Source organism: Argopecten irradians, chromosome 5 (genome assembly GCF_041381155.1).
Source record: "Argopecten irradians isolate NY chromosome 5, Ai_NY, whole genome shotgun sequence".
NCBI lineage: Eukaryota > Metazoa > Mollusca > Bivalvia > Pectinida > Pectinidae > Argopecten > Argopecten irradians.
Window position 1 is genome coordinate 10,861,302 of NC_091138.1, and position 27,178 is coordinate 10,888,479.

The 27,178-nt window shown below is 34.7% G+C and overlaps 3 protein-coding genes and 1 pseudogene across 6 annotated transcripts in view; 3 read left to right on the forward strand and 1 right to left on the reverse strand.

Moving 5' to 3' along the window:
- Positions 1–653: 653 nt before the first annotated feature.
- LOC138322830 (fatty acyl-CoA hydrolase precursor, medium chain-like) lies at positions 654–7,485 on the reverse strand. Of its 2 annotated transcripts, XM_069266962.1 has the most exons (3): positions 7,326–7,485; positions 3,372–4,898; positions 654–950 (listed from the first exon to the last, which is right to left on the reverse strand). In XM_069266962.1, the coding sequence occupies exons 1-3, from the start codon at positions 7,346–7,348 to the stop codon at positions 773–775; spliced, it is 1,728 nt and encodes a 575-aa protein (XP_069123063.1). In that variant the 5' UTR covers positions 7,349–7,485; the 3' UTR covers positions 654–772. The 2 variants fall into 2 exon arrangements, with proteins under 2 accessions (XP_069123063.1, XP_069123062.1); XM_069266961.1 differs by lacking the exon at positions 7,326–7,485 and having other exon boundaries at positions 3,372–5,202.
- A 107-nt stretch (positions 7,486–7,592) lies between these two features.
- On the forward strand, positions 7,593–9,292 carry LOC138322836 (liver carboxylesterase-like). The gene is made up of 2 exons (XM_069266968.1): positions 7,593–8,839; positions 9,107–9,292. Exons 1-2 carry the CDS (start codon positions 7,605–7,607, stop codon positions 9,282–9,284), a joined length of 1,413 nt encoding a protein of 470 aa, XP_069123069.1. The 5' UTR covers positions 7,593–7,604; the 3' UTR covers positions 9,285–9,292.
- A 591-nt stretch (positions 9,293–9,883) lies between these two features.
- LOC138322832 (neuroligin-4, Y-linked-like) lies at positions 9,884–14,195 on the forward strand (annotated as a pseudogene).
- Positions 14,196–15,814: 1,619 nt separating this feature from the next.
- The window catches only part of LOC138322829 (maternal embryonic leucine zipper kinase-like), a 47,548-nt gene continuing 36,184 nt past the window's right edge, over positions 15,815–27,178 (forward strand). The window contains exons 1-8 of one of the 3 annotated variants that reach the window (XM_069266959.1): positions 15,815–16,266; positions 17,735–17,836; positions 20,304–20,389; positions 20,895–21,011; positions 22,195–22,338; positions 24,902–24,970; positions 25,408–25,500; positions 26,107–26,205. In XM_069266959.1, the coding sequence (XP_069123060.1) occupies positions 17,776–17,836; positions 20,304–20,389; positions 20,895–21,011; positions 22,195–22,338; positions 24,902–24,970; positions 25,408–25,500; positions 26,107–26,205 (669 nt within the window). In that variant the 5' untranslated portion in view covers positions 15,815–16,266; positions 17,735–17,775. Of the gene's footprint in view, positions 16,290–17,734; positions 17,837–20,303; positions 20,390–20,894; positions 21,012–22,194; positions 22,339–24,901; positions 24,971–25,407; positions 25,501–26,106; positions 26,206–27,178 lie in introns of all 3 variants that reach the window. The other 2 variants (XM_069266958.1, XM_069266960.1) reach the window with 2 other exon arrangements.

The window sequence follows — 27,178 nt, forward strand, 5'->3', positions numbered from 1 at the left end:
GGGACCGAACGTATTTATATGTCATCAATGGTTTTGTTTTGTAAGACCAAAACTTCTGTATGAAAGGGATGGAATACAATAACTTTGTTAATAAAATAAGTTATGAAAAAACCATAACTTTAATAAAAAATGTAAACAATAACTGTTCCCCGAGTATGTGTGTATGTTAAAAGAAAGTACATTGTAGTGATAAACCACAACTTAACCTATATGATATAAGTGATGGTTTACCATATCTTTTATAAAGGTATGGTTTACCATAAAACCCCAGACTGGTAAATGATTAATTCTTCTCCTTCGTAAGTTCATGTTGACCAGACAATAACCTACTATTTTTCATGTTCATAACCAATAATCAGTTCTCTACCTATATGGATACTAAATACCTTAAGCAATAAATCTTTGATGACATTTTAAAAAGAAATGAACAATATTTGATATTGAATTGCAAAGGAATATTTATTCTCATGTGTTCAATAGCGACATATGATAAACATAGAAACGTTTGCCATGTCAACGGGACTGTGGCTTTGTTTATGTAATATCAACTAACAAAAACTCGAAAACTTTATCGTTCCTTTATAATTCTTTACGTAAGAAAAAGCCAACACGAAATTGTGATATTCTATAGGGAATAAATATTAACTAGATCGTACTGTATCCACGTATGAATTCATGTCTAAAAAATAATCAAACGGATTCTTGAATGTCAAAACGGTCATGTTTCAATTGTTATAAGGTAAAAATCGATCATAACGCGGCTGTTTTGATACTATCCTAATAGCGCGCTGGGAGAAGCCGTTGCCACTGAAGGGAGGTACTTGTTCCAGAACTTGACCCTGTCCGGTGTCACGTGATACTGCGGTGATATGTTGCTATCAAATCTTTGATACAGTCCAGCAATCTTGTCGTATCTCGGCCAGTGAGGAAGGCCCGGACCATTCGGGGATCTGAGAAAAAAGAACATAACGGTTTATTTATTTAATGATAGACTAATATGAAAGTTATGAAGGCATTATATGGATTTGGGGCTGATTTTGTTTTTACTTTTTACTTGTAATCATTTAGATATGAAAGTTATGAAAGGCATAATATGAATTTTGGGCTGATTTGTTTTTACTTTTTACTTGTAATTATTTAGATATGAAAGTTATGAAAGGCATAATATGAATTTTGGGCTGATTTGTTTTTACTTTTTACTTGTAATTATTTAGATATGAAAGTTATGAAAGGCATAATATGAATTTTGGGCTGATTTGTTTTTACTTTTTACTTGTAATTATTTAGAAGAAGTTTGAAAAAATAAAACCCTGCTGTTAATAAGAAAAAAATAAAATCAAGTGAGATGGTAATGGATGGGTTTTTTATGAAAAGCCCCAAATAAATGCAAAATAGGTAAGGTGGGGCCAAAATAACAACTATGCGAGGCCTGTTGACATTCTCAGTGCCTTGGTGAAAACAGAACGTATCCTTATCAAATGGCCGCATACCATTGCACAATAAAAATTATAATTTAGGCTATGTTAATTACGATTTGGACAGTGTACGTTAATACGGGTATCAATTATACCCCGTGAGAAAGCACACAAAGGTACAACCACAGTATGGCGACTAAAGATACAATAACAGATACGCTCATCTCTCTTACACAATCGATACTTTGACAAAACTATACACTTTCATACTTGCAAATTCTATAAAATTCTGATTTTAAAATGGTTTCTTATTGTTTCAGACGTTACAGACATTTACATTTTTATATTTACAGTTGTTTATTGCTAAATATATTTGTATAGATTTAGAGTTGAAGCCAGCTTGCGAAGCGATACCGGGCCGTTTCACGAACCCGTTTTTTGTTCACACGTAGATATCCATGTTGTGAAAAAGTTATGTATAGATTATTGATTTTATTGTGTCATGTTTCTGATATACATGAAAAAGCTGTTCACAACACTATTTAGTGTAACGAAATGTGAACCACCGGACCAGACCACGGCCGCTCGTGCATGGCTTCGCTGGTTGATCACCTAAGGCCACAGCCCATAGTTAGGAAAATTAATAATATTGATTTCCAACACATATCTCAATAAGTACTTGTAAAAGATGTATATTTCGTTCTTTTTGTTTTAAAGGAATGCTATAAACCACTGTGTTACACGTACATGTGTACGTACACCTATGGCTGCTGGTATCTCAAAAAATAAAAAGGTGAAATCGTTCAGTTTCCATGCGGTAGAATATATATATTTTTTTAATTTTCATTCACTTGTATTCCATGGGTTGCTATGTGAAGTCTCAATTTGAAGTGATATTACTTTTAAATAATTTGAATTCATGTTGGATAGACCACATTTAGATTGATGAATACAGATCGTAGTACTGCAAATGCCGATCAGGACACATTGCGCACTGCTTCGAGAATCCGAAAATTTTTGTTTTGAAATATGATAAAAATGCCTTTAAACTAACTCATTTGTATGTCATAAACTAAATTCCAAAATTTCTAACGAAAACGTTATCCAGAACACGTAATTTTGTGATTCTGAAAAAGGACGAAATTCGGGATTGCGGCAGTACAGTACGTAATGGCTGTCGTGCGCTTGGAGTAATCTGCGAAAGCAAGATTTAATCTAGTCATAGTCACACATCACAAGGATGTTTACCAAGTAAGACTTAGAAAACAGTAATCGCTTATTCAAATGTCAGTATGATATTTTGAGGAACTTTGATTTTAATTTGTAATTTGAAGCTTATATTTGCAATATTCTGTCAATATTTATACGTAATGGCGACCGTGTTTTTTTCTCGTGGCAGTCGAAAATGGAGTATAAACATAATTAATCATATTAATACCATATGTTTATATCTATATATTATTGTTACATATTTTCATTTACACTTTTTTGAAATCCAAATAAAACAGTTCTCGGATTGCCGTACGATGTATTACAATAAAATGTAAACAAACATCACAAGCGGCTGTGTTCCCACCATGTTAATGTGTTCAGATATACGGAGTTGTACCTTTAAGTGCCCGGATGTACCTTTGTGTGACGTCATCGCCATCTTTTCTGAAATCTTCTATGATGATTTTATAAATATATCTGGTATCCTAACGACAAAAACATGTTGCGGTTGGATGTTCACTTGAATATTTTCTAACTTAAAGCTGTTCACTTGAATATTTTCTAAGCGTAATATATTTTGGGTTTATATTTGAAAGTATCACTAGTGTATGTTATAAACAACTTTGTATCAAACACAAAACTCGTGTTTTTGATACAGCATTATTAGAAAACCACAAATAGTGAAAATAGGCGACATCTGGAAAACATCATAACCAAAAAAAAAAAAAAAAAATCATAGCATACCCGTTTTTGGCAAAATTTGTCCAATAGGTCATCATTATTATGGACAGCAACGAGTCTTCCGCCTTGTAGTTTCCTATCGTGAACAAATACGGAAGTTCGGCCGCATGACTTGCCCCGGAAAACCAATGAGGCCGAATATTCGTTTCCCTTTGTTCCCTTGTAAACATATATTGAAATGTATTTCTGCCCATTGTCAGTCCTGGTGATGAGTGACAATCGAGGGTAGTAACAGTAGGTGCCACCATTATACCATCAGTATACATGTTGATGATACTTCTACTTTGCTCCACATCGTTTTCCTTTCTATACTTTTGACAAATGGCGTCAGCCACAGCTTTGTTCCCATTATAGACATCTTTTGCATATTCATGGGAAAGAGCATCACAGAGCACCCTTGTTGGTATGCCGATCGTATAGTTAAAGCTGTATTGTTGTCCTAAATCATCAATGATAGTGTCCAGCAGAAGAGAGCCCTCGGCATCTGTATTGCCAAACATTGCATCTAGAGATCGGAAAAAGCTGGAACCTGCTGAGGATATATTGGATAATGCATCGGAGGGGGAAGATTTGATAAGATCACCATCCACTACAGGCGCATCTCGAATAGCTATACGATTGTTTCTGTATTTTCCTTCGTCCAAATTCATTTGCGCACTTAAAAGTTCTGCAGCAGATTTTCCTCTCAAACACTGAACAAGTAGTGCTGAATCCACATTGACGTCTAGCACATTGATGCAGTTAAGGAATATACCATACCCTCTAGAGATATTTCTTGCCTCTTGCGTCATTGCTATAGGAGAGTTGGCAGGTCCACTTTCACCAATAACACGTTGGAATAGTCCTTGATTCTCTGGAATAAGCGCATGCAGAGCTACACTCATAGAACCCGCCGATTCTCCGAATATTGTTATAGAGTTCGGAATACCACCGAAGGCTGGGATGTTTTGCTTGACCCATTGGATTGCAAGTCGCTGATCCCATAGACCATAATTGCCGAGCGAAGCGTTGTCCATTGTACTGAGGAAGCCGAGAAGACCTAGTCGGTAATTTACGGTCACAACAATAACATCCCCAACATAAGCCAGATTTGACGCATTATAACGAGGTCCTTGTCCTGCAAGATACCCTCCTCCATGTATCCAGATCATGACACTTTTCCTATTTGCAGGTGAAGCATTGTAGGGAGTGTACACATTTAGCTGAAGACAATCTTCAGACATTTGTGTGTTTTCGAGTAGCTTGGAAATATACTTTGGATCCTGAATGCATGACGGTCCGAAAGATGTTGCATCTAACACGTCTGTCCAACTACCATATGGAACAGGTTTCCGGAATCTTAGATCTCCGATTGGTGGTTTGGCATAAGGAATATTTCGGTACTGATACACTGATCTGTCCCTGTTCTGAATAGCAATACCCCTGATAGGTCCAGCTGGCGCACGTACCGTCTTATAATTTATACCATTCGATACACTCACAAGCACCGCTAGCACCAACAGCAACATTGACATCACGGTCGTCATGTTACTGAAACAAGATTTCATTGATATTATCAACATTAAATGGATTGGACATCAGGCTACTCCTATTTAAGTCCTTTCTCATATTTTCTGCATTCATTAAAATTATTAAAATTATTAAATTATTACAAGCTAACCGATACTTACATTATATATGTGATCGGCTTCTTAGGTAAAATATGTGTTTTCGTTTAAATATCATATACAGTGTATATAACAATAATGACAATAAAAAAGCTAACCGAATTTTATAACATGTATATAATATATATAATTAATTTTTCATACGGGCATCCAATTGAAACATCATGATATACACGTGCATATCAAAAGGTCTCCAATACTTTCAAATGACATAGGTATCAAATTACTAGTAAACGTTTCTGTCATAATTTGCGTGCCCTTGTGTCTTGGCTGAGGTGATCAAGATTGAATTTTACGGTCTCGGAATAGCAGTTGAGACTGCTTGTTTTACACATGTTCAAAGAAATTTAACTGTCGAAAACAGATATATCTAGAATTAATATCCCAGGAAAAGTTACATAATATAAGACCACGATCGAGAGCATCGTGGGTAGCGATATGCCAAGGTCGTCTCCTTGCAGGCGGTGTACGGGACTCGCAAATTATTTAGTCTAGATGAAATAAATGATTATTCTAATTATTGGTTTATGTAAATAATGAATGTACTTGCAATATTTCCAACGTTGGACATTTTTCTTTTGCTATAATTAATATCGCTGCTGCTATCGTTTGTGCGATGAGATGAGATGAGGAGGTTTTGCAGAGTCATCTCTGTTTTCCCTGTCGACACCAAAATAAAACTTGTATTGTAAGATAGCGACCGGGTATTCTGTTTATCCTGCAACTTTTTCATTATACATACAGAAGATGGTAATCAAAACGAAAGCAAATTGCCTGTTATTTACACAGAATGTTCATTCCGGTGATTGTGACGTCACTGTTTGGCGGGATTGACTGCCGTTTCATTCATTCCTACTAAAAGTGACGTCACTGGAATGTTCGGGATCAAGTCAACAACTTTAGAAATTGAATCAAACGAAAGAAATTAAACATCTATTTACTGACATCGTAATATTTTCCTATTGCTACTATTACAGGAAATTCTTATTATCCGATATTGGGTTTTGTGCCCGACTAATGTCGATATCAGAGCTGAAAATGCATTGTTTCTTGATATTATTCCGCTTCTTCTGTTGACTTTTAATTCGTAAAATGAACTTAACCCGCGAAGGGCGTCAGAACGCTTGTTTTCAACGTGAATAAACACCGTAGTGATAAAGACCTTCCAAGTGAAAATTTGCATCAGGGAAATAGGAACACAAAAAGACGATTTTCTCCAAAAGTAAGTAAGTTACACTACATTAATTTTGCTGGAACACTTAAAAAATCGTTCTGATTTCAGAACAATTGGAATTATGAAGATACCTCTTACAGTATTTTTATTATTATTATTATATATAATGTAAGTTAACAATATGTAATAGTTATACCTCCAATTTTATTTTTGATAGAAAATGGATTGATTGCAAGATGCTCCACCGCCGACTTAGCATAAACGATACTCATCATTTTAGCAATAATTAGTGTTTAATCGTGTATATTGTTATATCTAATTAGCACCAAAAACGATAAAAGATTATTTATATTGCTTTAGATGCAAGGCCATTCAGTACTTCATCCCATATAGGGCAGAGTGCCACGGCATTGTTTTGGGATACAATTAATAAATTTTAATATTTTTATATTGATGTAAAATGATACGCTAAAACCTTTTAATGGTGGTAATAATGTCAAGTAAGAAAACTGAAGAAAAATACTAATTCGTCTGCTCTTTTTGATAGAGAAAAATTATGATTTGTCTGCGTTCTAGCATCTTTAAATAAAATCATTTAGCATTCTTATTCCAAATGGTTATGGTTTTCAATGAGAGATTAAAATCATGCGCATTTATTGACAGACTGATTTAGATTACATACATTCAAAAAAGGCATGTGTTTATGCACACTGACCCATCCCTATGCATTCTAGAGAGTATGTCAACAACTAAGCATTAAGCATTTTCATCTATTATTGGTTAAAAAGGGGCGATTGAATGAAATTGTGTAAAATAATTGGAGTTATCCAATATTTATTGTTCTGATATGCATATAGTTAAATCATTCAATTATAAATAAATATTAGACAAAAAGTATGTTACATCATTAAAATATAGAGTATCAAATTCGAAGAGAGTATATAGTACATACATAATACACAAATATGTAATGAGGAGAGGATACCAATTGACTATGATGACTACTGGTATTATTTTCTATGTACTGTTGAGGTTTTTAATTTGATAAAGGATTCCTAGACATACATCCAATCGATTAAAAAGGCAAATAATTACATTATACCGGATGAATCCTACCTTATTAGTTTCTCTAGCCCCATTCACTCTCTGAGAACAACTGGTAAGTATTCCGTTGGTGGGAAGGGACCATGTATATTGCGATAAACTTGATCTCACATCAGACATTGGGGTGTCACGTATACTGTACATTATCTTAATCCTTCGTTGATGCCATGACAGTGTCAACAAGTTAATGGACATGTGTACAGACTTTGTAAAGGTAAAGAATACAGTGTTTATATATAAAAGTATTAATATTTATCTTACAGTGGTTACATCAAGATTTCTGCCAAACAGATGCCATATGAGGAGATATCGGAGGACTGTTTGACATTAAACATCTATGTTCCGAGGGAAATATCATATGCAGTACGAAAAAGCGTTATGGTGTGGATTCATGGGGGAGGTTTTTACAGTGGTAGAGGGTCTATGTACAATGGAGCCTATATTGCCTTACATGGTAATGTAATCGTTGTGACAATCAACTACCGCCTAGGGGTGTTCGGTTTCCTGAGTACGGGTAATGACGATCTGCCGGGAAACCTGGGACTCTGGGATCAACACCTTGCATTAAAATGGGTTAAAAGCAACATAGCATCATACGGAGGCGATCCTAATTCTATCACTTTATTCGGAACATCCTGTGGTGGGGCTAGTGTGTCATTACATTCTCTTATTCCTCAAAACGAGAACCTTTTTCATAGGGTCATCGCGCAGAGTGGAATTGCGAACTCATTCCTTGCCTTTGTGCATGATCCGTTATATTATGAAGACTCACTTGGTAACTTTTTGGGATGTCTGCATGGTGCAGATACAAAGTCATTAGTCCGTTGCATTAATGAAACGTCAGCAGACAATATTTTGTCAGCTCAACAGAATATGTCGTGGCACAGAGGTGACCGAGCAAGATACGAGCTTATGTTCGGAGCTGTTGTTGATGGAAATTTGTTTAAAGACTATCCAGATAAGCTACTTAATCACAAAACGTCTGCCTCCTTTCAGTTTTTCAGATCTGTATATCTCCTCGCAGGCATGACAGATAAGGAAGGATCAATGTTTTACCATATCTTCGGTGACATGTTATCGGAAAAATTTAATTTTAACCCCGCAGACGGCTTTCCAACCGATGCTGTATGTGGGTTTTTAATTCCAGGCTTAGTAAAAGACCTTTTCCCACAATGTTTAAATCAACGAGTTCTAGAGCAGGCGATTTGTGATAAATATTTCGGAATTGATGATGTTTCAAGAGCAAATAAAACGCTTGACTTATACGGTGATGCATTTTTCGTTCTTCCTGTTATAAAATGGCTCAGACTACACTCTCAAGATAACTCAATGACATCCAGCTATCAATACCTATTTTCACGTCACAGCAATGCCCAGGACGACCCAACACTACCTCCGTGGTTCGTTGGTACTCCTCACACTGCCGAAAAAACGTTCCTCTTCCGTGGAGTCCATAGTAATGATTCAAAAGATTTAGAGTTATCACATAAGATCATGGGGTTATGGACGAACTTTGCAAAATATGGGTAAGTTTGAGGAATATCATTGTGATTGCAACTGTGAATATAATATTGCTTACAATGTTGAATATCATAGTTATTACAATGATGAATACCATAGTGCTTAAAATAAGCCGGAATCTTTACAAAAGTGCATTCCATTCTCTATCGAATCTGCTTAATGAAGGTTCCTTGCCGTTTATCTGTGCGGAAACTGCTAGATTTGCATATATTCCACACTTTTATCATTTAATGTGGCGTGTAATTCATTTAAAATTGTCTGTTACGTTCCAGAAATCCAAACGACAGATCATCGCCCAAATGGGAACCATTTAACGACTTGGATAGACCCTTCTATAACATAAGCTCCGTGTTATCCTTATCGACAAATTTGTTCATGGATAGAGTTTCCTTCTGGATGTTAGATGTGCCCGAAATCATCACGACATCGTGTGGACACCTGGAATTATAGGGATGTCGTGTCTAAAGCGTGGAGATATTGATTCAAAATTGTACCATTATACAGTAGTCCTACGTCGGTCGTAAATGTAGGTCAGATAATACAGCTATCATTACATGTATAATTTTCAAAGTATTTCAAACGACACTTATATCCTGCAATACAATTAAAAAATATAATGACAGTAAACGAAATTTCAGCTAATACACTATACATGTACATATGTGACATTTATGTAAAGTATATGATATAATGAATGCATGTCATGCAATACCATTATGCTGAACTTTGTATGTATGATTCAAAAATTAAATTGTTTTAAAATTTAATACAAACGTAACCTATCTTTGATCGTAATCCAACATTTTTTTAATAACACACCGTCCAGATTGGGCTCAGATATTTATTTTCTTAGATGCAGACAGGATTAGTCGTGGTAGACGAATGAAGGCTTTGGTGCTTAAACAAAGTGGAAATTTTATGAGTCATCCATTTATTTTCATTTGTTATACGAGTTTTCGTCGCAATTCTGTTAAGTATAGATTGTTTGCTCTAAGTATACAACGAGACATTTTCCCACATCGACGGTGATATTAATCCACAATGCGACAGTTGAGGGCCGTATGTGTATTGTTCTGGTGTAGACATGAAGTAGAACAGATAAGAACCACGTAACATGGACACTGGATATATTTACTAGGTAAGAAGTATAGTCACTCCTTCTTTGATCATTTTAAACAATGGTGACGAATGTGGAATCAAACAAATCATCTAATGTTCGGTATTCAAATGGTGGACTGATGTTTAACGTGAACTGTGGTTATGTCAGAGCAGCGCAGTGAATCTAGGTTGCTCTCTGAGCATTCCACAATATCTGCTACCTTTTATGAAAACATTCTCTAAACGGGAAATCCGATATTTAGTGACAATTTCAATTTACATACTTATAATCCTTCGAATATCTATACATTTATAATAAATAAACACTATGTATTATTGTTACAAAGCCCAAATCCTAGTTCAGTGTAAGCGGCCATTTCGTTCGACCATTTGCTATATATTAGCGAGCAGCTTTAACCTTACTTGCTCTAACACAGAGTTTGTATACATATTCGTGATCATTTTCAGCTCACCGTCCGCACCACCTGTTGTGCTATTAGCTATATATATATATATATGTACGTGGTATTGTTTACATTTGCTCTTAGTATTCGGTGCTGTTGTTATAAGTCCATTCGTTGTCATGTATAGCTTTGAAAACCAATTTTGTATAATATTGTCTTGAAATCTTTACGACTTTGAATAAATAAAATGAAACTTTTGTTGTACTGAATTGTCTTCTATACCGCTAAGCTGTGCTTTGAACAGTGGTATGATCCTGTGGTGTTTGTTTGGTGTGTATGTGTGTGTTTCAAAGACTACTCACTGGTATCGTAATATATGTGTTCGCTGCTTCCATGTAATTGTAATATATTTGTAAGTTGGTTGATGTGTGTTTTTGGACGACTTTTAGGTATGTTTATGGATGTGACACCATTTCTATAAAGATACCATGGTATGTGTGTCTTTGTTTAATGATATACCGTATACGTAAGTACCGGTATTTACGAATCCATCAAAGACATCCAAAATGCTTGGCATTATGTTGACATCGGGTTAACCGCTTAAACTCTGAAATCCCAGGAAATATCTAACCACAACCTTACTCAACTGAAGGAATTCTAATTGTACGCGTTGCAGTGCCAAAATCATTTTAAAGAAGCTATCATATTACGATCACAGCTTTGGGTTTCCAATTTGCACGTTTTTCATGGAAGACGAACGATCTTCACTGCCTATTGCCCGCGTAGGCATATCTAATGCAACAAGAGATGCAAATGTTCTTCTCCACTAGAATTCTGCTCCTAAGGCATACTAAGTATACCGATGTTATATCTATATGATTATTGTCATCAGTTAAATGAACTAGAATTTTCGAATACTATGAAACTCATGAAGACCACCAAATGGACAGACGGAGACCCTAGAAAAGTGGTATTATTAAGCAGGTGGTCCTTACACAGAGGTGGTCACTTAAGCAGATAACAATCATTATTATGGAACTATGTGAAAAAGTCATGCATAGTGTTGTGTAAATGCAACATGTAATCAACCACCTCCTCTTCCTACCCCAAATCCCTAAAGTTATGATCATAGGCATGGAAAACATAAGTAACAGAAACTTCTTTTTGTTGTTTTCAGATTATGATGTGGAAAGTTGTCATATACCTAGCCGTAGTGTTTACACTGCTCGTGACTGGAAATACTGGACAAAGCACGAAAGTCATCAATACCCCCTCCGGACAACTTCAGGGTCTTGTGACGTCAATAAATGGCTCAATCATATATCAATTCAGAAATATCCCATACGCAAAGCCGCCAGTCGGCGAACTTCGGTTCTCAAAGCCGGTGAAATACGGTTCTTGGACCGGAATCCGTGATGCAACAACTTTCGGTCCGGCATGTGTTCAAGATGTTCCAAGCAGTAAAAATCTTAGCATTTCCGAAGATTGTCTCTCACTGAATGTGTACGCCCCAGCCAATTTTACAAGTAGCAAGACAGTCATGGTTTGGATCCATGGCGGAGGATACATTAAAGGGGGTTCCGCTATGTTTGATGGCTCATATCTTGCTTTACGTGGTGACGTGCTGGTTGTTACTATAAACTACCGTTTGGGTGTGTTCGGCTTTCTCAGTACTAGCGACTCTATATTACCCGGTAATAATGGCCTCCGGGACCAGCAATTAGCACTGAAGTGGATAAACGCTAATATAAAGGCGTTCGCAGGCAATCCTGAATCAATAACAATATTCGGTGAATCTGCCGGTGGGTTTAGCGTTGGGCTTCAATCAATTATTCCTAAACAAAGGTTTATTCCACAGAGCTATTGCGCAAAGTGGTGCATCGCCGTCGTTTGTGAGCATCGTGCATCAACCTTTGATATTTACAGGCTCATTTGGGAATCGGGTAGGATGTCGCTTTGTTCCAGGATATTCGCCAACATTTCTAGCATGTATAAAAGGCAAATCAACTGAAGAATTGCTCAAAGTTCAAATCAAAGCTTCAACCCCAGTCACCGTAACACCATTTACGTTTGGACCAATGATTTCTCCTGTTGTTGACAAAGATTTGCTACCAGATGTTCCCTCGGCTCTGTTGAAGAACACGTCATCAGAATCATACGAATTCTTCCGTTCACTTGACTTCATGGCGGGAAACGTCAACAGAGAAGGGTCCATTCTGATACAAAAATATCTTCATAATTTCTCGCAAATTTTCCATTTCGACCAGGAAAATGGCGTTCCTAATGAAATTGTATGTGATGTTTTGGCTCCAGCTGCCGTTAGCGCCTTCTTTAAAAGCATTGTCAAAAATAAAACAATTCAGACTGAAATATGCGACAAATATAAAGACGACAATCTCGAGGAGGAAGGAAATAAAATGGCTGATCTATTTGGAGACGCGTTCTTCGTTGTGCCATCTGTAATAGCTCTTGATGTACACTCTAATAGAAATAACAAAACTAACACTTTCCAGTACATCTTCAACCGACGTAATCCATCAATGAAGGGGAACGGTCCTTATCCACATTGGTTCGAGGGAGCACCACACGCTTCAGAAAATATATTTCTCTTTGGTCTTCAGCAACTGGCGCAGCGGATCCACGTCTCTGAAGGAGATTTATCCTTATCAGCACATATGCAACAATATTGGGCAAATTTCGCAAAATATGGGTAAGATTTACATTAACTGCCTTACCGCCACAGAGCACGAAGACGCTTGGTAAAATCCATTAAATCCATTATACCTATCATATAAAGAACTACACATAAATCAAATTGAAGATCCCCATTCTAGACTTTAGAAATTCTCTGAATAATGCCCCTGGTTTATCTGCATTTTGATTTTTTAAATCAATTTCCGTTAATTTCTAAAATGCTCAATTATCAAAGTAATATTATTAAATGCCGACATTTGTGAAAACAATAATCATGTGACAAAAGTTTACTACACTGTATGTTTGTATGACACAATTAGAAATGTATAAGTTTACAGTATATATGAACATATTGCATTCAGTATGATACTACCGTATATATAACCACCGTCAAATCAACTTTAAAGTCTAGCCCAAATCGTTCAATAATTGTGAAACAGATTTTTGAACACGAGAATGCTCATAAAAATTTGAACATAACTGGTGTTTAATCTTGTGTATTCTAATTAACACAGAAAATAATATAAAATAATTTAGTCTAGCCCAACTTCGTTCATATAATAGTGCCACGGATTTTTTTGTGAAACATATGTTTTTTAAAATTAGAACACGAGTAACCGAGAAAATTACTAAAAAGATAGTGAAAAAACACCATTTGTCAGCGGTATGAATCTTTAAGAGCAAATGAAATAGTTTACAGCATAACTTATGAACAAGGCTAATTTAAATCAATTTTGCAATAACTACCACACTAACCATAACATATCAAAATTTAATATTTTTGTTATATTGAGTAATATCAACAAGTCATCTAAATACAACAATCTGTAATTTATATTTTCAGAAAACCGTCGGCTGACCCTGGCGCAGTCATTTGGCCATATTATGACAGTATCAATCGGATGTACCTTAACTTAGATAATACAACAGCTGTCAACGAACACATATTTGCCGATAGAGTTTCATTCTGGACAAAGAAAGTCCCCATTTTTTAACATGTGCGATACATGATTGCAATTTAACATTTTGTCTTCTATTGTTAAAAACGAGAAAGGAAGTGTTTACTTGAAAGTAGTATCAATGGTTTCAGGAAAGGATAAGAAAGGGACCTGATGTAAATCTATAAAAATATGTAAATAAATCATCAATAAAATGTTACTTTTAATTCTGTATCTCGTCGATTAGAAATTAAATATTTGAATTCCATTCCACACAAAAACAAAGTGGTAGGCGAATTGTCAGTAGGGGTAAGAATGTAATCCCAACTACTCACAGTTACCTCGCACTATATAGGCTAGGTCCGTATCACCACCCTGAGAATTTCCTTTAAAAATGTAGTTTCAACATTCAATTTTTGCACTCCTAAAAAACAAACTAGTAAATTTGGAAACATATTTTGTATGCATTTGTTATTTTGTGCGTGTTACATTTTTTAATATAATTTTAACTGACTTGATTAATTGGATACACTTATTAAATCCGAGGTCTCTTCAAGTTTCAATAATAGCATGGATCTATCTAGGTCTAATGTATGACTTTAGTAGTACGTGTGTTTGTTTAACAGTATTGAAGTCACGTCACCACTATATCGTTAACTTCTGATTGGATGCAGGAAATACACACAAAAAAACCAATGCATTTATCTATATTTTTATTATCAAGCATAATTTATCGATTATTCGAAACTTTTATTTATCGTGGCGTATTGAAAGTTTCATAAACTAATGTATATATCTTATGAGTATGCCTACTTACAGGGGGAGTTGATCTTCTTATGACTTGGCAGAAATTACACAAGGCGTTCTTCTTTTTAAGGAAAATATCTTTTATGAGATGCGAACGTCAAAGGTGCCATAATATGCTATGTCATAACCGTTTTTATAGATGCAATCATTTATTTGGACTATAATGGCCTAAATCGGAGCAGTATAGTATATTTTAATTTCTTCACGTGTACACTAAGCTATATACTGCGGCTATTGTGATATTGAAAGACAGATACAAATGTACCAATTTGTACATGAACAACAAAGTTTTATTTATATCTATTTATATGATATTTAAGCGCCACCACCGTAATACAAACACCATTAATTACGCCTATGTGACATGTACATGTAATTCATTACTATACTGCACATGCAATCCGATTTCTCGAAACAAAATGCAGATTTAAGTCGAAACCTAAGTTGTTTTTCCCTGTGTAACTGCTGTACTGTATCTTTGAAGTCAGTGAAGGGAAGAAACTTGTCATGTTTTTGCTCCATTTTGTCTACGGTAATGATCAGAGATCTAGATTAATATACGACTCCTTCTGTACATATATATATAATATCAATGGATTCATTCAATATCGTCTTAAATTGTTAATTAATACATATACAAAGTGTACACATATTTAGTCTACATTAAGAAGAAGGAAATCAAATATAGCAGCAATTAACACATTTAATAAATCAGGCTGGGCTAATTTTACATTTCATTTACAAAATTTATAGAATATTGCATGATCGAAAATGAAAGTGATGATGTACTTTTTTAGTTCGCTAAACCTGCCTTTATTATCAGGCCCTTTTTTGTCTAATTATATAAATTTTTTTTTAAGTTTAGCGGACTAGATAGTAGACTCTACTTTGTAACCTTGAAAATTATCCCAAAAATTTCGAAAGCATTTCAGTAAAGTTACACGTACGTTAATACCATCTAACATATAGCATAACAGCAAATCACAAACCGTCCTACAAACATATATTTTCTGAAATCTTACACGTAGATCTATATTCAAGCTTATCAGCAAAACTCATCAAGCACTGTTAGCTTAACCATCTTATGAAATAAAGGTTAAAAAGTCAGCAAAAATACCCAACAGTCTTTTGAAGTAATATTTTTTTATCTTTAGCTTCCAAAATTATTATGAGAATTGCATGTTTCAAAATTTAATGATATCATTATTAAAGCAACATTAATATCCATCAAATACCATGCGGGTACAGTAGCAGGGGCTCGCTGAGCGGGCGAGAAAATAGAACGAGGAACGATAACTCTATCTCACAGCAAAAGAACGATTTTGATTGGTTCATTGTGGAAAGTGTGCGAGTTTCAAACAAATATACAGGTGCTCGAATGAAGACTTCCGGTTAACAAGATCATAATATATCCCGTTATATTATGTCAATAAGGAGATTGTGCCAGTAACATTCATGTCCTGGTGCATATTTAACGTCTTAACATCCAAAGTAAGACCGAATCTCCATGCAAGGTTGGTTTTCAACACTGGAAGAATGCCCACCAAATGTACAGTAAACGTGGGTTTCGGATTTGAAAATCTCTTAATTTAGTGTGTTGGTTTGCCTTCACCAAAGGCTTCAGTCACAATATTTTAGCGCTATGTAGATAATTTTCGTTATAAAGATAGCATTTTTGTACTATGGTAATGCTGTGAACATTGTATCCAGCTCTATCTAGCAGGGCTCTTTAGGGTAGGTCCACGTTGATTGTCGAATTGTGGTGGGCGGGAAATCTGTGCTGATAATCTGCCCCTAGGCATATTTACCTGTTTATCGATGATAGATTTCAAGATATTGTATCTCACTTCAAGTGTTATCCGGTCAATATTGATTCGTCTGCATCGGGTGTGCGATCGAGACTCAATAATGATTTATTCACACTATATACTAGTAATGTATTGAGGTACGAATACTTGAATTTAAATTGTGGTTTGTTGATCCAATTTAAATCCATATATTTGTTAATGTATGTATACATAATGTTACTCCCACTGGTTAGCAGCTTTTTCATCGGACTTTACTTTGCTGACTTTCTACACGACGTAATGTTTCAAAAGTGTCTTGTCGTGCTATACCTCTAACATATTGTTGGAGTAGTATAATGTAAGCATACCTGTCTGTTCAAAACAGCTAAAACAATAACTAAATTAAACAATATACAGATGACTATCTGTTATTTAATTAATATTCAATTTCTTTAGTGACTAATTGAATTTTTTGTTAAGTAAAATTATTCTTACCAATTTAGACAATTTGCTCAATTTACAGTAATGACAGTGTTTTAATCCATAATGCTATCAAATTTTATCGTACCTTGGACAGAAATGTACCCAAATAATATTGGCAGAAAGCCGTCACATAGTGACCCCCTTACACTTTACTTTATAGGGGGTTATATATTTAGTAAATTGTATTATGGTGCAATATGGCGGCTCTTGCCCTCTCTTAAAAATTTTAACACATTGATTCTCTTCAACTAAATATACCATTTCATTACTTTAAAAGTATATATTACTTGTTATTTTTTTGTGTAAAATTAGCTTAAATCGTTTTAATTCTTCAAATTAAATGAAATGCATTTTTCAAATACAAGTTGCTTCAAATTCCCCTACGTCAGTTTGAAAGAGATGATGACGCGGTGAAAGTCAAACACAAAAATTCAAGCATTTTGTAGACTGATTATAAACAAATGGAGGGGGTTCGTATCTAATCCTCACTCTACAATCAATTTATCGGCATAACTTTCAAGTGATTATCCTAGTGAGAATGCAGAGATGATAAAGGAGATGGTACTTTAAATGTTGGATGGATGTTTGTGTCACTTCTGAAGATTTGGTCTGGTTGATTTTTTTTTATGTGTTTCAATGCAAATCGGGATATAGTGATATGTATAATTTTAGTACTTTTTTGTTGACAGACAATTAAGACAGATTAAGGACCAAGCCTGTCAGTTCCATCATGACGTCTTCATATTCTGAGCTGCGAGGTTTATATCACCTCAGAGAAACCATTGGCTCAGGTAAATCACCTATGTATAATAAAAAAGATCAATGCAAAATATATGTTGTACAATCTGGTACATACATTCATTCTTCTGATAGAACAGTGAGCACTGGCATGTACAAACATACTGTTGGAACCATTGTCTAATGCGATAACTTAAAGCCACTATACGTAACTATCAACAAAAAGTCAAATTAGATTCAACCTTGATATTGTTCATATTTGTAGATGTAGTTAAAATTAAGTTATATCAAATAATATTTATAATGATTTCTTATTAGCTTTTGTGCAGCAGTTGTTGAAAAAACGATACTTGTAAAAAAGCATTCATTTTAAACTGGTCGCCATAGAAGTTTCGATTATTGCCGAACAGAAGTTGGAAAGTTCATGACCTGTTCTCGGATGAGTTCGGACAGACGCAGTGTTTTTCCTGCCTATATATTTGGGGCCGAAATAAGGCCCCATTCCCAATTGTATTTTTCTTGTTATTTTTCCCTAAATCTATGTCTAAATTTCCCAAATCAGTGAGTTGACGCCTATTTTGTGTTACGAAACACAAAAAAATCCGGAAATCCTATGTCTGAACGTCGTATTTTAGTATACATTCTTACACTTGATTCTTAGAGAAGGATAATTGTTAATTTCTACCTTTTCCAAAATTTCCATTAACCCCGTTAAAATTTTACTTTTATCACACAAAATTTCCCAATTTTCACCAGGTGGCAATTTCCCAAAATACCCAGGAAAAACACTTGAGACGTTATGTAGTTACGGTAGTCACTTGACGTTCTCGACAACGACGTTACAATGTCTGTTAACTTCGGTTGGTTTGACTAAATGGAACCCACCTACCGATGTTCAATATTCATTTGATTTTTATCAAAAATTTCTGAATATTATCGCTTATCTGCACTTCTATTTAGTCCTGTCTCTGCATGATTTACAACAGTGGTTTTTTTTGGTCGAATCTACAGCCGAACTTCGGCTGTTTCCCCTAGCCAAAAAATGCCTTATTTTCCCAATTTTGAAATCAAATTTCCCAATAAAAACTGATCAAATTCAGTGACTTTTGTGTTAATAATTTGTAATAGATTTTCATTCCTAAAATGTGGAAATATAGTCTTCATTACTTAAACAAATAATTTGGGATTAGAAACAATTTTTATTTCACAAAATGAAAACAAAATCGAAATGAGCATAAACTAGGTCGCAAGGTGCACCTTCAGTTCAGAGACGTTTTACAGACTTTCAAGCTGATAAAAACAATAGTTAACTGCTTTTAAGTTATATTACAATGTTTCTAAGGTTAACTTACATTTTTAGTCGTATAATTATAATTTTTTCGACATAACCAAGGAGTTTTTCTGTGTAAAACGATCTCTGTTCAAGGTAGGAAGTAGCACTTGGGATCTAATAATGGAGCCGGAATCCGGTTTCCGGAATTCAGGAATTTAGAAAAAATGTAAAAGTGAAACGAAAAAAAACGTTTTAAAAATGCAAAAAGTGCTGAAAATTAATTGTTTTATTTTTCTTCTAATTATAGAAGTAAAATATCCTGTGAAATAGCATTAGAAATTTTTATTAGATAATTCTCAAGTTTTTGATTTTCAATTTTCTAGTAAGTACAGAACTGCGAAAAAAATATGGTATTTTTTGGGGGCAATGGAATTCAATTTTGGGCAATTGCAAGGTAATAGTTGGGCCCTACTTGCCTGGGGCCAAGTAGTTTTGAAAAATTTTTACACCCCTGAAATTTTTCCCAATTTCTTCCAAATTCCGAGTTATTTTCCCAATTGAAAAGGCATGGGCTGTTGAAAATAATAAGTGAATGATTTACAACAGGATTTTTTTTCAACACTCTTCTAAATCAGAGACAGATACGTTTATTGGGACTTTAATACATGATATAGCTCTGCCATTATGTTTAAAGATGCTCCACCGCTGACAAATGGTATTTTTCTGTATCAAAAATAGGAGCAGAAGAATCAGTTACAAAAGTTAATTTACACCATTATCACCATTGAAAAGTTTGAGCATCCAATTTTTCTTTAAGATAAAATTTTGAAAATAATTAATTGCATCCCGGAAAAAAATGTGGCACTATATATGTCCTATAAAATGAAGTACTGAATGTACATGCACCAAAAGCTAAAATTGTTTTTTTGAAAAATGCATTGATATAAGAAATATATATACACAATTAAAACACAAATTATTATTCAAATGATGAATATATAATGTTTATGCTGTGTCAGTGGTGGAGCATCTTTAATTGTTTTATAAAGTAATAACATTTGAAATTTTGATTATTTGCAGCTCAATCATTTTACATATGAAACATTTTACAAACTGTTTATGAATCAAAGCACTCAAAGTAAAAAGCGATATGCCTTCATTTGACACATCTTTTCTTTAAATGTGTATAATGTCTAATTATAAAAGGGCTATATTGTTTTCCTCTTAATATTGGGTTGGTGGAATAGGCGGATTTGCCAAAGTGAAACTAGCCTATCATGCTCTGACAGGAGAAAAAGTGGCCATCAAGATCATGGACAAAAAGTCCCTTGGTGTAAGTATTCTTATAGAATTTGGCGTTATGATGCATTAAAAGTTTACTAAACAAACTGCCATCACCATTATTAGTAAATACATCAACACTATCTATGTACAAGGTAGATAACAGGTACGTTACTTACAACTCAAACTTTTTTTTCAGTATAGATCTATACAACCTGAAGTTAACATCATTTTTAATATCTGTTGAAAAAATGTTAAAATCATTGCAATTGATAATTATGCAGTTTGATATAAATTCTGATCGTACTACAATAAATCAGTCAAGCTATCTGTGATCCTGCAGTATCAGTATCATATTAAATGAACCTTGACTAATATATATCCTATGTTGGTTATTTAGTTTAATATTTAGTACAGGTTTACAATTACAATCTTACCAAATGAGAGATTACTAAAACTTGTTTGAGGAAGATAAAAATCAATTCCCACCATAAGAACCCATGAGATAATACATTGCACATACATGTAATAGCTGAAAGTTGATATATTATTTGCAGGAAGACTTGCCCCGCGTGAAAACGGAGATCGAAGCAATGAAAGTCCTGTGTCACCAACACATATGTAAACTCTTTCAAGTCATCGAAACAGACACAAAGTTCTTCATGGTCTTAGAGGTAAACTTTAGCCTACTTTTCCAATTTGTTATCACCCTAGTGCTAGAACGGGTAACCGGATAACCGGTTCACGGTTCGGTTCCAGCTTGTATCCGGTTAGCATTTAAGCTATCCGATAACCGCCATATACATTTCGTACGGCAAAAATACTCCCCAAAGTAATGAAATTCCTGTACTAACAATCGTCTTCACCAATAGTATAAAGTATACATGCTTTCAGAAGCACAATTTTGTAATCAAATTAAAAGTGTTACGACAACAGTGTTGTTATCGGAAACTGGGTCGTCACTAAAACGCTTATAGGTGTCACTTGGCTTCTATGCAAACGTTCCAGTGAGCGTGATGTGCGCAAGTGCCGTGTGCAAAAGAAACCATGTGCAGGAAGTAGGCCTACTTTGACATTGTAAGTGTTTACACCGATTTCCATTCACCGTCATGGTTTTATTAAAAGCAAACAAAATAAATCTAATTCAAAGTAATAATTCTTTGTGTTAAATGAGTGTTTCCTGAAAGATATAAACAATTGTTATGGAATCCAGACGAAGTATGACTAATTCATGGCATCGATGTACGACTGAAATGTTACTTACTTAAACAGCTACAAAATTGTACGGTTATCCGGTTACGGTTCGGTTAATCCGATCCGGTTAAGAGGTAAACTTTAGCCTACTTTTCCAATTTGTTATCACCCAAGTCACAAAAACAAAAAGTTGGTTTAGGTTACTGAGCTAAATGTGTTAATGTATCAAACTGAAGCAGAACATCTTAATTTTCCTCCTAGTGTTACTCTAGTTGGCATTGGAGGATGACAACAATACCAGAATGCATATAAACTAGATACATACAAGTGTATAGATCTACAGGGGTTTCAATATCAGGGGGTACCCGGTACTTTTTGCCGGTTGAACCTGGCTGTGTACTGCCTGATTTGGGCTAAATTACATTAGATAGCATGCAGATGTTATAGAAAATTAAAGTACCCAAGTACCCCCTGAAATTGCAATTGTACCGCCTCTTCTGAAAGATAATGAAACCCGTGCATCTACATTGTATAAGAGTTTAGTTGGTCATTTGACTTATTGCAACTGATTAGCCAATCTCTTGATGCATTGATAGTTTATATTTAGGGATAATCTACTTTCATAAATGTATCAGTATTTTTGTACACCAATTTCTGTTGCAGTACTGCCCAGAAGGAGAACTTTTCGACTACATTGTGTCTAAAGACCGTCTAGAAGAAGATGAGGCCCGTATATTTTTCCGTCAGATTGTGTCAGCTGTTGGTTACATTCACAGCCAAGGCTATGCTCACAGGGACCTGAAACCAGTAAGCATTAATATATATAAATAGTTCACAATTTATGTTTCATATTTGGTGTAAGTTGCCAGGTACTGACCGCTGGTCAGTGGTTTTTCTACGGGTATTCCAGCTTTCCTTCTGACACTGGCTGTTAATAAGACATTAAACTAATAAAAACCAATTAAACTGTTGTGTAAGTGGTGGTCATTGATTTAATTAAGCATAAACTTGATTACCTAATGATGTTCAAACTCAGTGTGGGAAAAAAACCCTATTTATTTGAAAATAATTTTCATTTCTTCATAGAATTTATTTTTGTTACAAAAAGACATGTTTTAATGTAAAGTTTTACAGCAACCTTAACCATGTAAAACCCTCAGTAGTACTATTGACTTTTAGGTGTGACACCATTACAATTCAACCTAGACCATCTTGCAATTGGCACTAATATTTTTCAAATGTATTGTTGGTCATGGTGTATCAGGACTACCTTTATTTTCTATTCTAGCATGATGAGGAATAATCAATATAAGACTCTTTTCATATGTGGATATGAAGGATAAGGATATTCTACTCCGAGGGTCAAAAAATGTTGTTAAACCTGAGGTTTCCGAGGTCCGAGGGCTGTGCAACATTTTGTGATCCCGAGGGTAGAATATCCCTATCCTTCATATCCACGTATGAAAGAGTATTTTTCTCTCATGCCTCAACGTTTTATTGGAATTTTACTAGAGCGCCTTCGGGTATTTTCGGCCGTCTGCCATTTTCGGCCCCCTAATATAAAAATAATATTTTTGACCGAATATCGGGCGTCAATAAAATATGTTATGATTTACTGACATCTCGTGTTATTATTTTTTCAGACCAATGGTAGTGAATTTAAACTGTTATTTACCACAAACAAAAACGAAATTATTTTTTACCTGGTCATAGTCAGCAATTATTACGCAATATGCAATATTTGATGAAGTTGTCAATAAAGTTATATATTTATCGTATCAATGAAAATTGCAAAAAGATCAATGTTTTTAGGCAATACTCGATGGAAGGCCTCTGGATCAAAATGCTTCCAGGCGGCAACACTCCAGCTGCGAATGGGACGATGGGGCCAAAATTTTACTGACAATTTTGTTAATTGTCTGGAGTTTTCAGCCTCCTGATAGGTGTTTTCCTGTATTTTTGATAGTAAAACCCTAAATCAGCGACATCACCGAGTTTTATTTTCTTCTGATAGAGTTCTGAAAGTTTGGGGAATTTACAATAACCTCATGTGACCTATAACACCTGCTTGGGTCCCCGAAAGGGGCATTTTTAAAAATCAGTGTCACCAGCTTTATACAGAAGAATACCACTTACGATGACTAGCAAAGTAACGATACATAATTTATATAGCAACTGATATGAAAGGTAGGAATAAAATCAAATAAAATTTTATATCAAAGCAGAGATTGGTGTTGATGTTTAATCGCTGATGATATTAATTGGCAGTGTTACCTTTGAAATAAGATCTGATTTCTTTGTTGCTCCTGGAAATATTTTACATATGGCTTCAATGTATTTGATTATTAATAATTACTTCAGAGTTTGAATTAATTAATGTTTGTTTTCTGGCTTTTTTTTAAAATTTAATAACAAATATTCAGAAGCTGCAGTTAATTAAATATTTCATAAAAAAAGGAATCGGCATGGTAACTTTTAAACATCGATTCAATATATACTGTATTGGTATTATGTTCATAAAAGCATGCACACTCTTATAATGATTAATTAATTGGCGCCAATTACCAGTGAAATTGACTAAGCATATTCTAACGTCCGATCAGTCTAATAAGAGACAGAAAATATTTAAAATGCATTAGTTACAAATAAAAAATATTTTCGTTTAGCGTGCCTAAATTATTTGATGAGATCAATTTTTTTACTAGGAATTGAAATATTTCCAAATATTGAAGGTGGCCGAAAACTTCAGACTTGATGGGCGAAAACTCCAGAAGGGGGCCGAAATCGGCAGACAGCATCACGTTATAAAAGTCGGAAATCACCAACAACACAGGCGGCCTTGACCTTCGGTTTCTTTGTAAACAAACACACATAAACGTATCGGTATCCTGCGTTCACACGGTTTCCTTAATTGGGATCAGAAAATTCTGAGAAAACGATATTTCTGTAAGGGGACCGAATATACTCGAACACGCTCTACTATGATTTCCTACCATTTGGAAATAAATTTTCGAGAAAAACGCTACTGCAAGTCAATTCTCCATTCATGAAAATTTCGTGATATTTTCAACACAAACCCGAATATTTTTATCTTTTAAAGTAAATCCAGCCTACTTTGCACCGAGAAAATAGTAATTGTGTTGACGCTGTGTCGTCAACACGGCTTTATTGCATGTGTAGCCATACAATACAGTTTCAGGCGACATGAGTGTATTGCCCTGGACCAGCCAGTATTACACGTGTAGGTTTGAGAGAACAATATATATATTACATATCAGTTTTTAGGTGGCGTCAGTTATGACTAATAAGGAACAATGTGAGAAGGAGATAAGCAACAGTTTGCATTTATTTATTATTATTTTCTTTTCAGGAAAACTTACTTTTGGATGAAGATCAAAACCTGAAATTGATTGATTTTGGTTTGTGTGCGAAGCCAAAGGTATCATTTTATATTTTAATCTTGAATTCATATTTAGGCCGAGGTTGTGTTAAAACTAAGAGTTAATTTAATGCTCTGTATATTAGAAGGCACTGAAATAACTCATAGCTACATATGCTCAAATGAGAAGAAAGCGGATGGATATTATGAACAGTAATTATCATCAATTTTGAGAGAATATTTCAGAACCAATGATAATCAAAGATTCGAATTAGCTTATTACTGTTTAGAATAAACTATTGTGCAATTGTTTTTTCCTGCTAATAATTAAGCAACAAAAAAGGAAATTGTGAAATTTTCTCCACACAAAAATAAAAATTATACACTTATACGATTTGTATTTTGACCTCCATACTAAGATAATATATGCTTTGTATATTCTCTTTGTGTATATGATGTTAATATCCAATTTGTATACTTGCTTGTTATGTGTACAGGGTGGTATGGAGAACCATTTATATACTTGCTGTGGGAGTCCAGCTTACGCAGCTCCAGAGCTGGTATCTGGCAAGGAGTACTTAGGATCAGAGGTGAGTATGCAGGGCCGCAGAGTAGGATCAGAGGTGAGTATGTAGGGTCAGAGGTGAGTATGTAGGGTCAGAGGTGAGTATGAAGGGTCAGAGGTTGGTATGTAGGATCAGATGTATGTAGTGCTTCAGAGTAGGGTCAGAGGTGAGTATGTAGGGTCAGAGGTGTAGTACAGAGGTGAGTATATAGAGTCAGAGGTTGGTATGTAGGACCAGAGGTGAGTATGTAGGGTCAGAGGTGGGTATGTAGTGCTTGAGAGTAGGGTCAGAGGTGAATATGAAGATTCAGAGGTGAGTACATAGAGTCAGAGGTCAGTATGTAGGGTCAGAGGTGAGTAAGTAGTTACTAACTTATTAGTATGATAGAGAACAAGGATTGGATTTTAGACAAGTATATCCTATCAGATGTAACTAGAACTAAAGGTTAGTACCTAATGTTAATGATCATTAGGATAATTGATAATCTTTCAAAAATCATTTTAAGACCGTTTCTTGATTTTATTGATATGTAGCATATATGGGTAATCAATTGAAGCAAATCCATTTTAGTTTATTCTTTTCAATTAAGAATATCAATTTTATTTTGTATTTTTTCATCATTTATTACAGGCAGATTTATGGAGCATGGGAATCTTGCTTTATGCCCTACTATGTGGTTATCTCCCCTTTGACGATGAAAAAATACCACAGCTATACAGGAAAATACAGGTATGAAACACAAAAGATTAATTTGGCCATTAAAATATTATTTTAGATATTTCAATTAGGGCTGTAAAGAGTATCCGAGTACTCGAGTATTCACGAATTATTGAGAAAGATATTTGTGGATCGCGATCTTTCAAAAGCAAAAAATAACACCTTCTTTAATGCTGTTATAGCTCAAAAATGTGAAGGAATATACACTAAGTCTGAATATCATCGATGTTTTCACTGTGAAGTAGACCGGAAGTACACAAGAGCTGCGTGAAGTAAAGCCAGCAACATGTTATTTTCGTTCCATGCTTCGATGCAATGTTGCAAATTCTACATAAAATAATTATGATAAAACATAATTATTGAATTCTAGAGATGTAAAAGATTATTATCGATATCGCTTTCATTACGGTTCGGAAATATGTAAAAATACTAATATATTATATTAGGCTACTGAGTATTGTAGATGTAAACGCACGTGTAATCATCGTCTGCTAGACTTGTCCTAGTATCCAGCCATTTGCTACGATGGCCGAGTGATATAAAAATCTGCCAGCAAAATTTACATCCAAGGTATGGAAGTACTTTGGAATCGCCAAAAATGATGAGAAAAAGGCAATTTGCAAAACGTGTGACAGTCAACTGGCCTATACTGGCGGCACTGTCAAATCACATGAAAAGACACCATGGTATTGACCCCATGTCAAAAGTGAAAGGTATGCTAATTATGACCAAAATCATAAATCACCTGATTAGAAATAAAAACTATAGGCCTTGAACCAAATGAAATTGTAACTACTCTTATAGATTTTAAATATTTTTTTCTGTTAATCTCAATGTTTTTTTGTAGTTGACCAAAATAACAGTAACAATGAAAATGTGTTGTTATGATGATTTATGGCTGGTGTACTTCACAATATGTAACTCTATTGCTTAATGATAAGGAATGTAAAACTGCTAAAAATGGTTTTATTATCAATCACACATT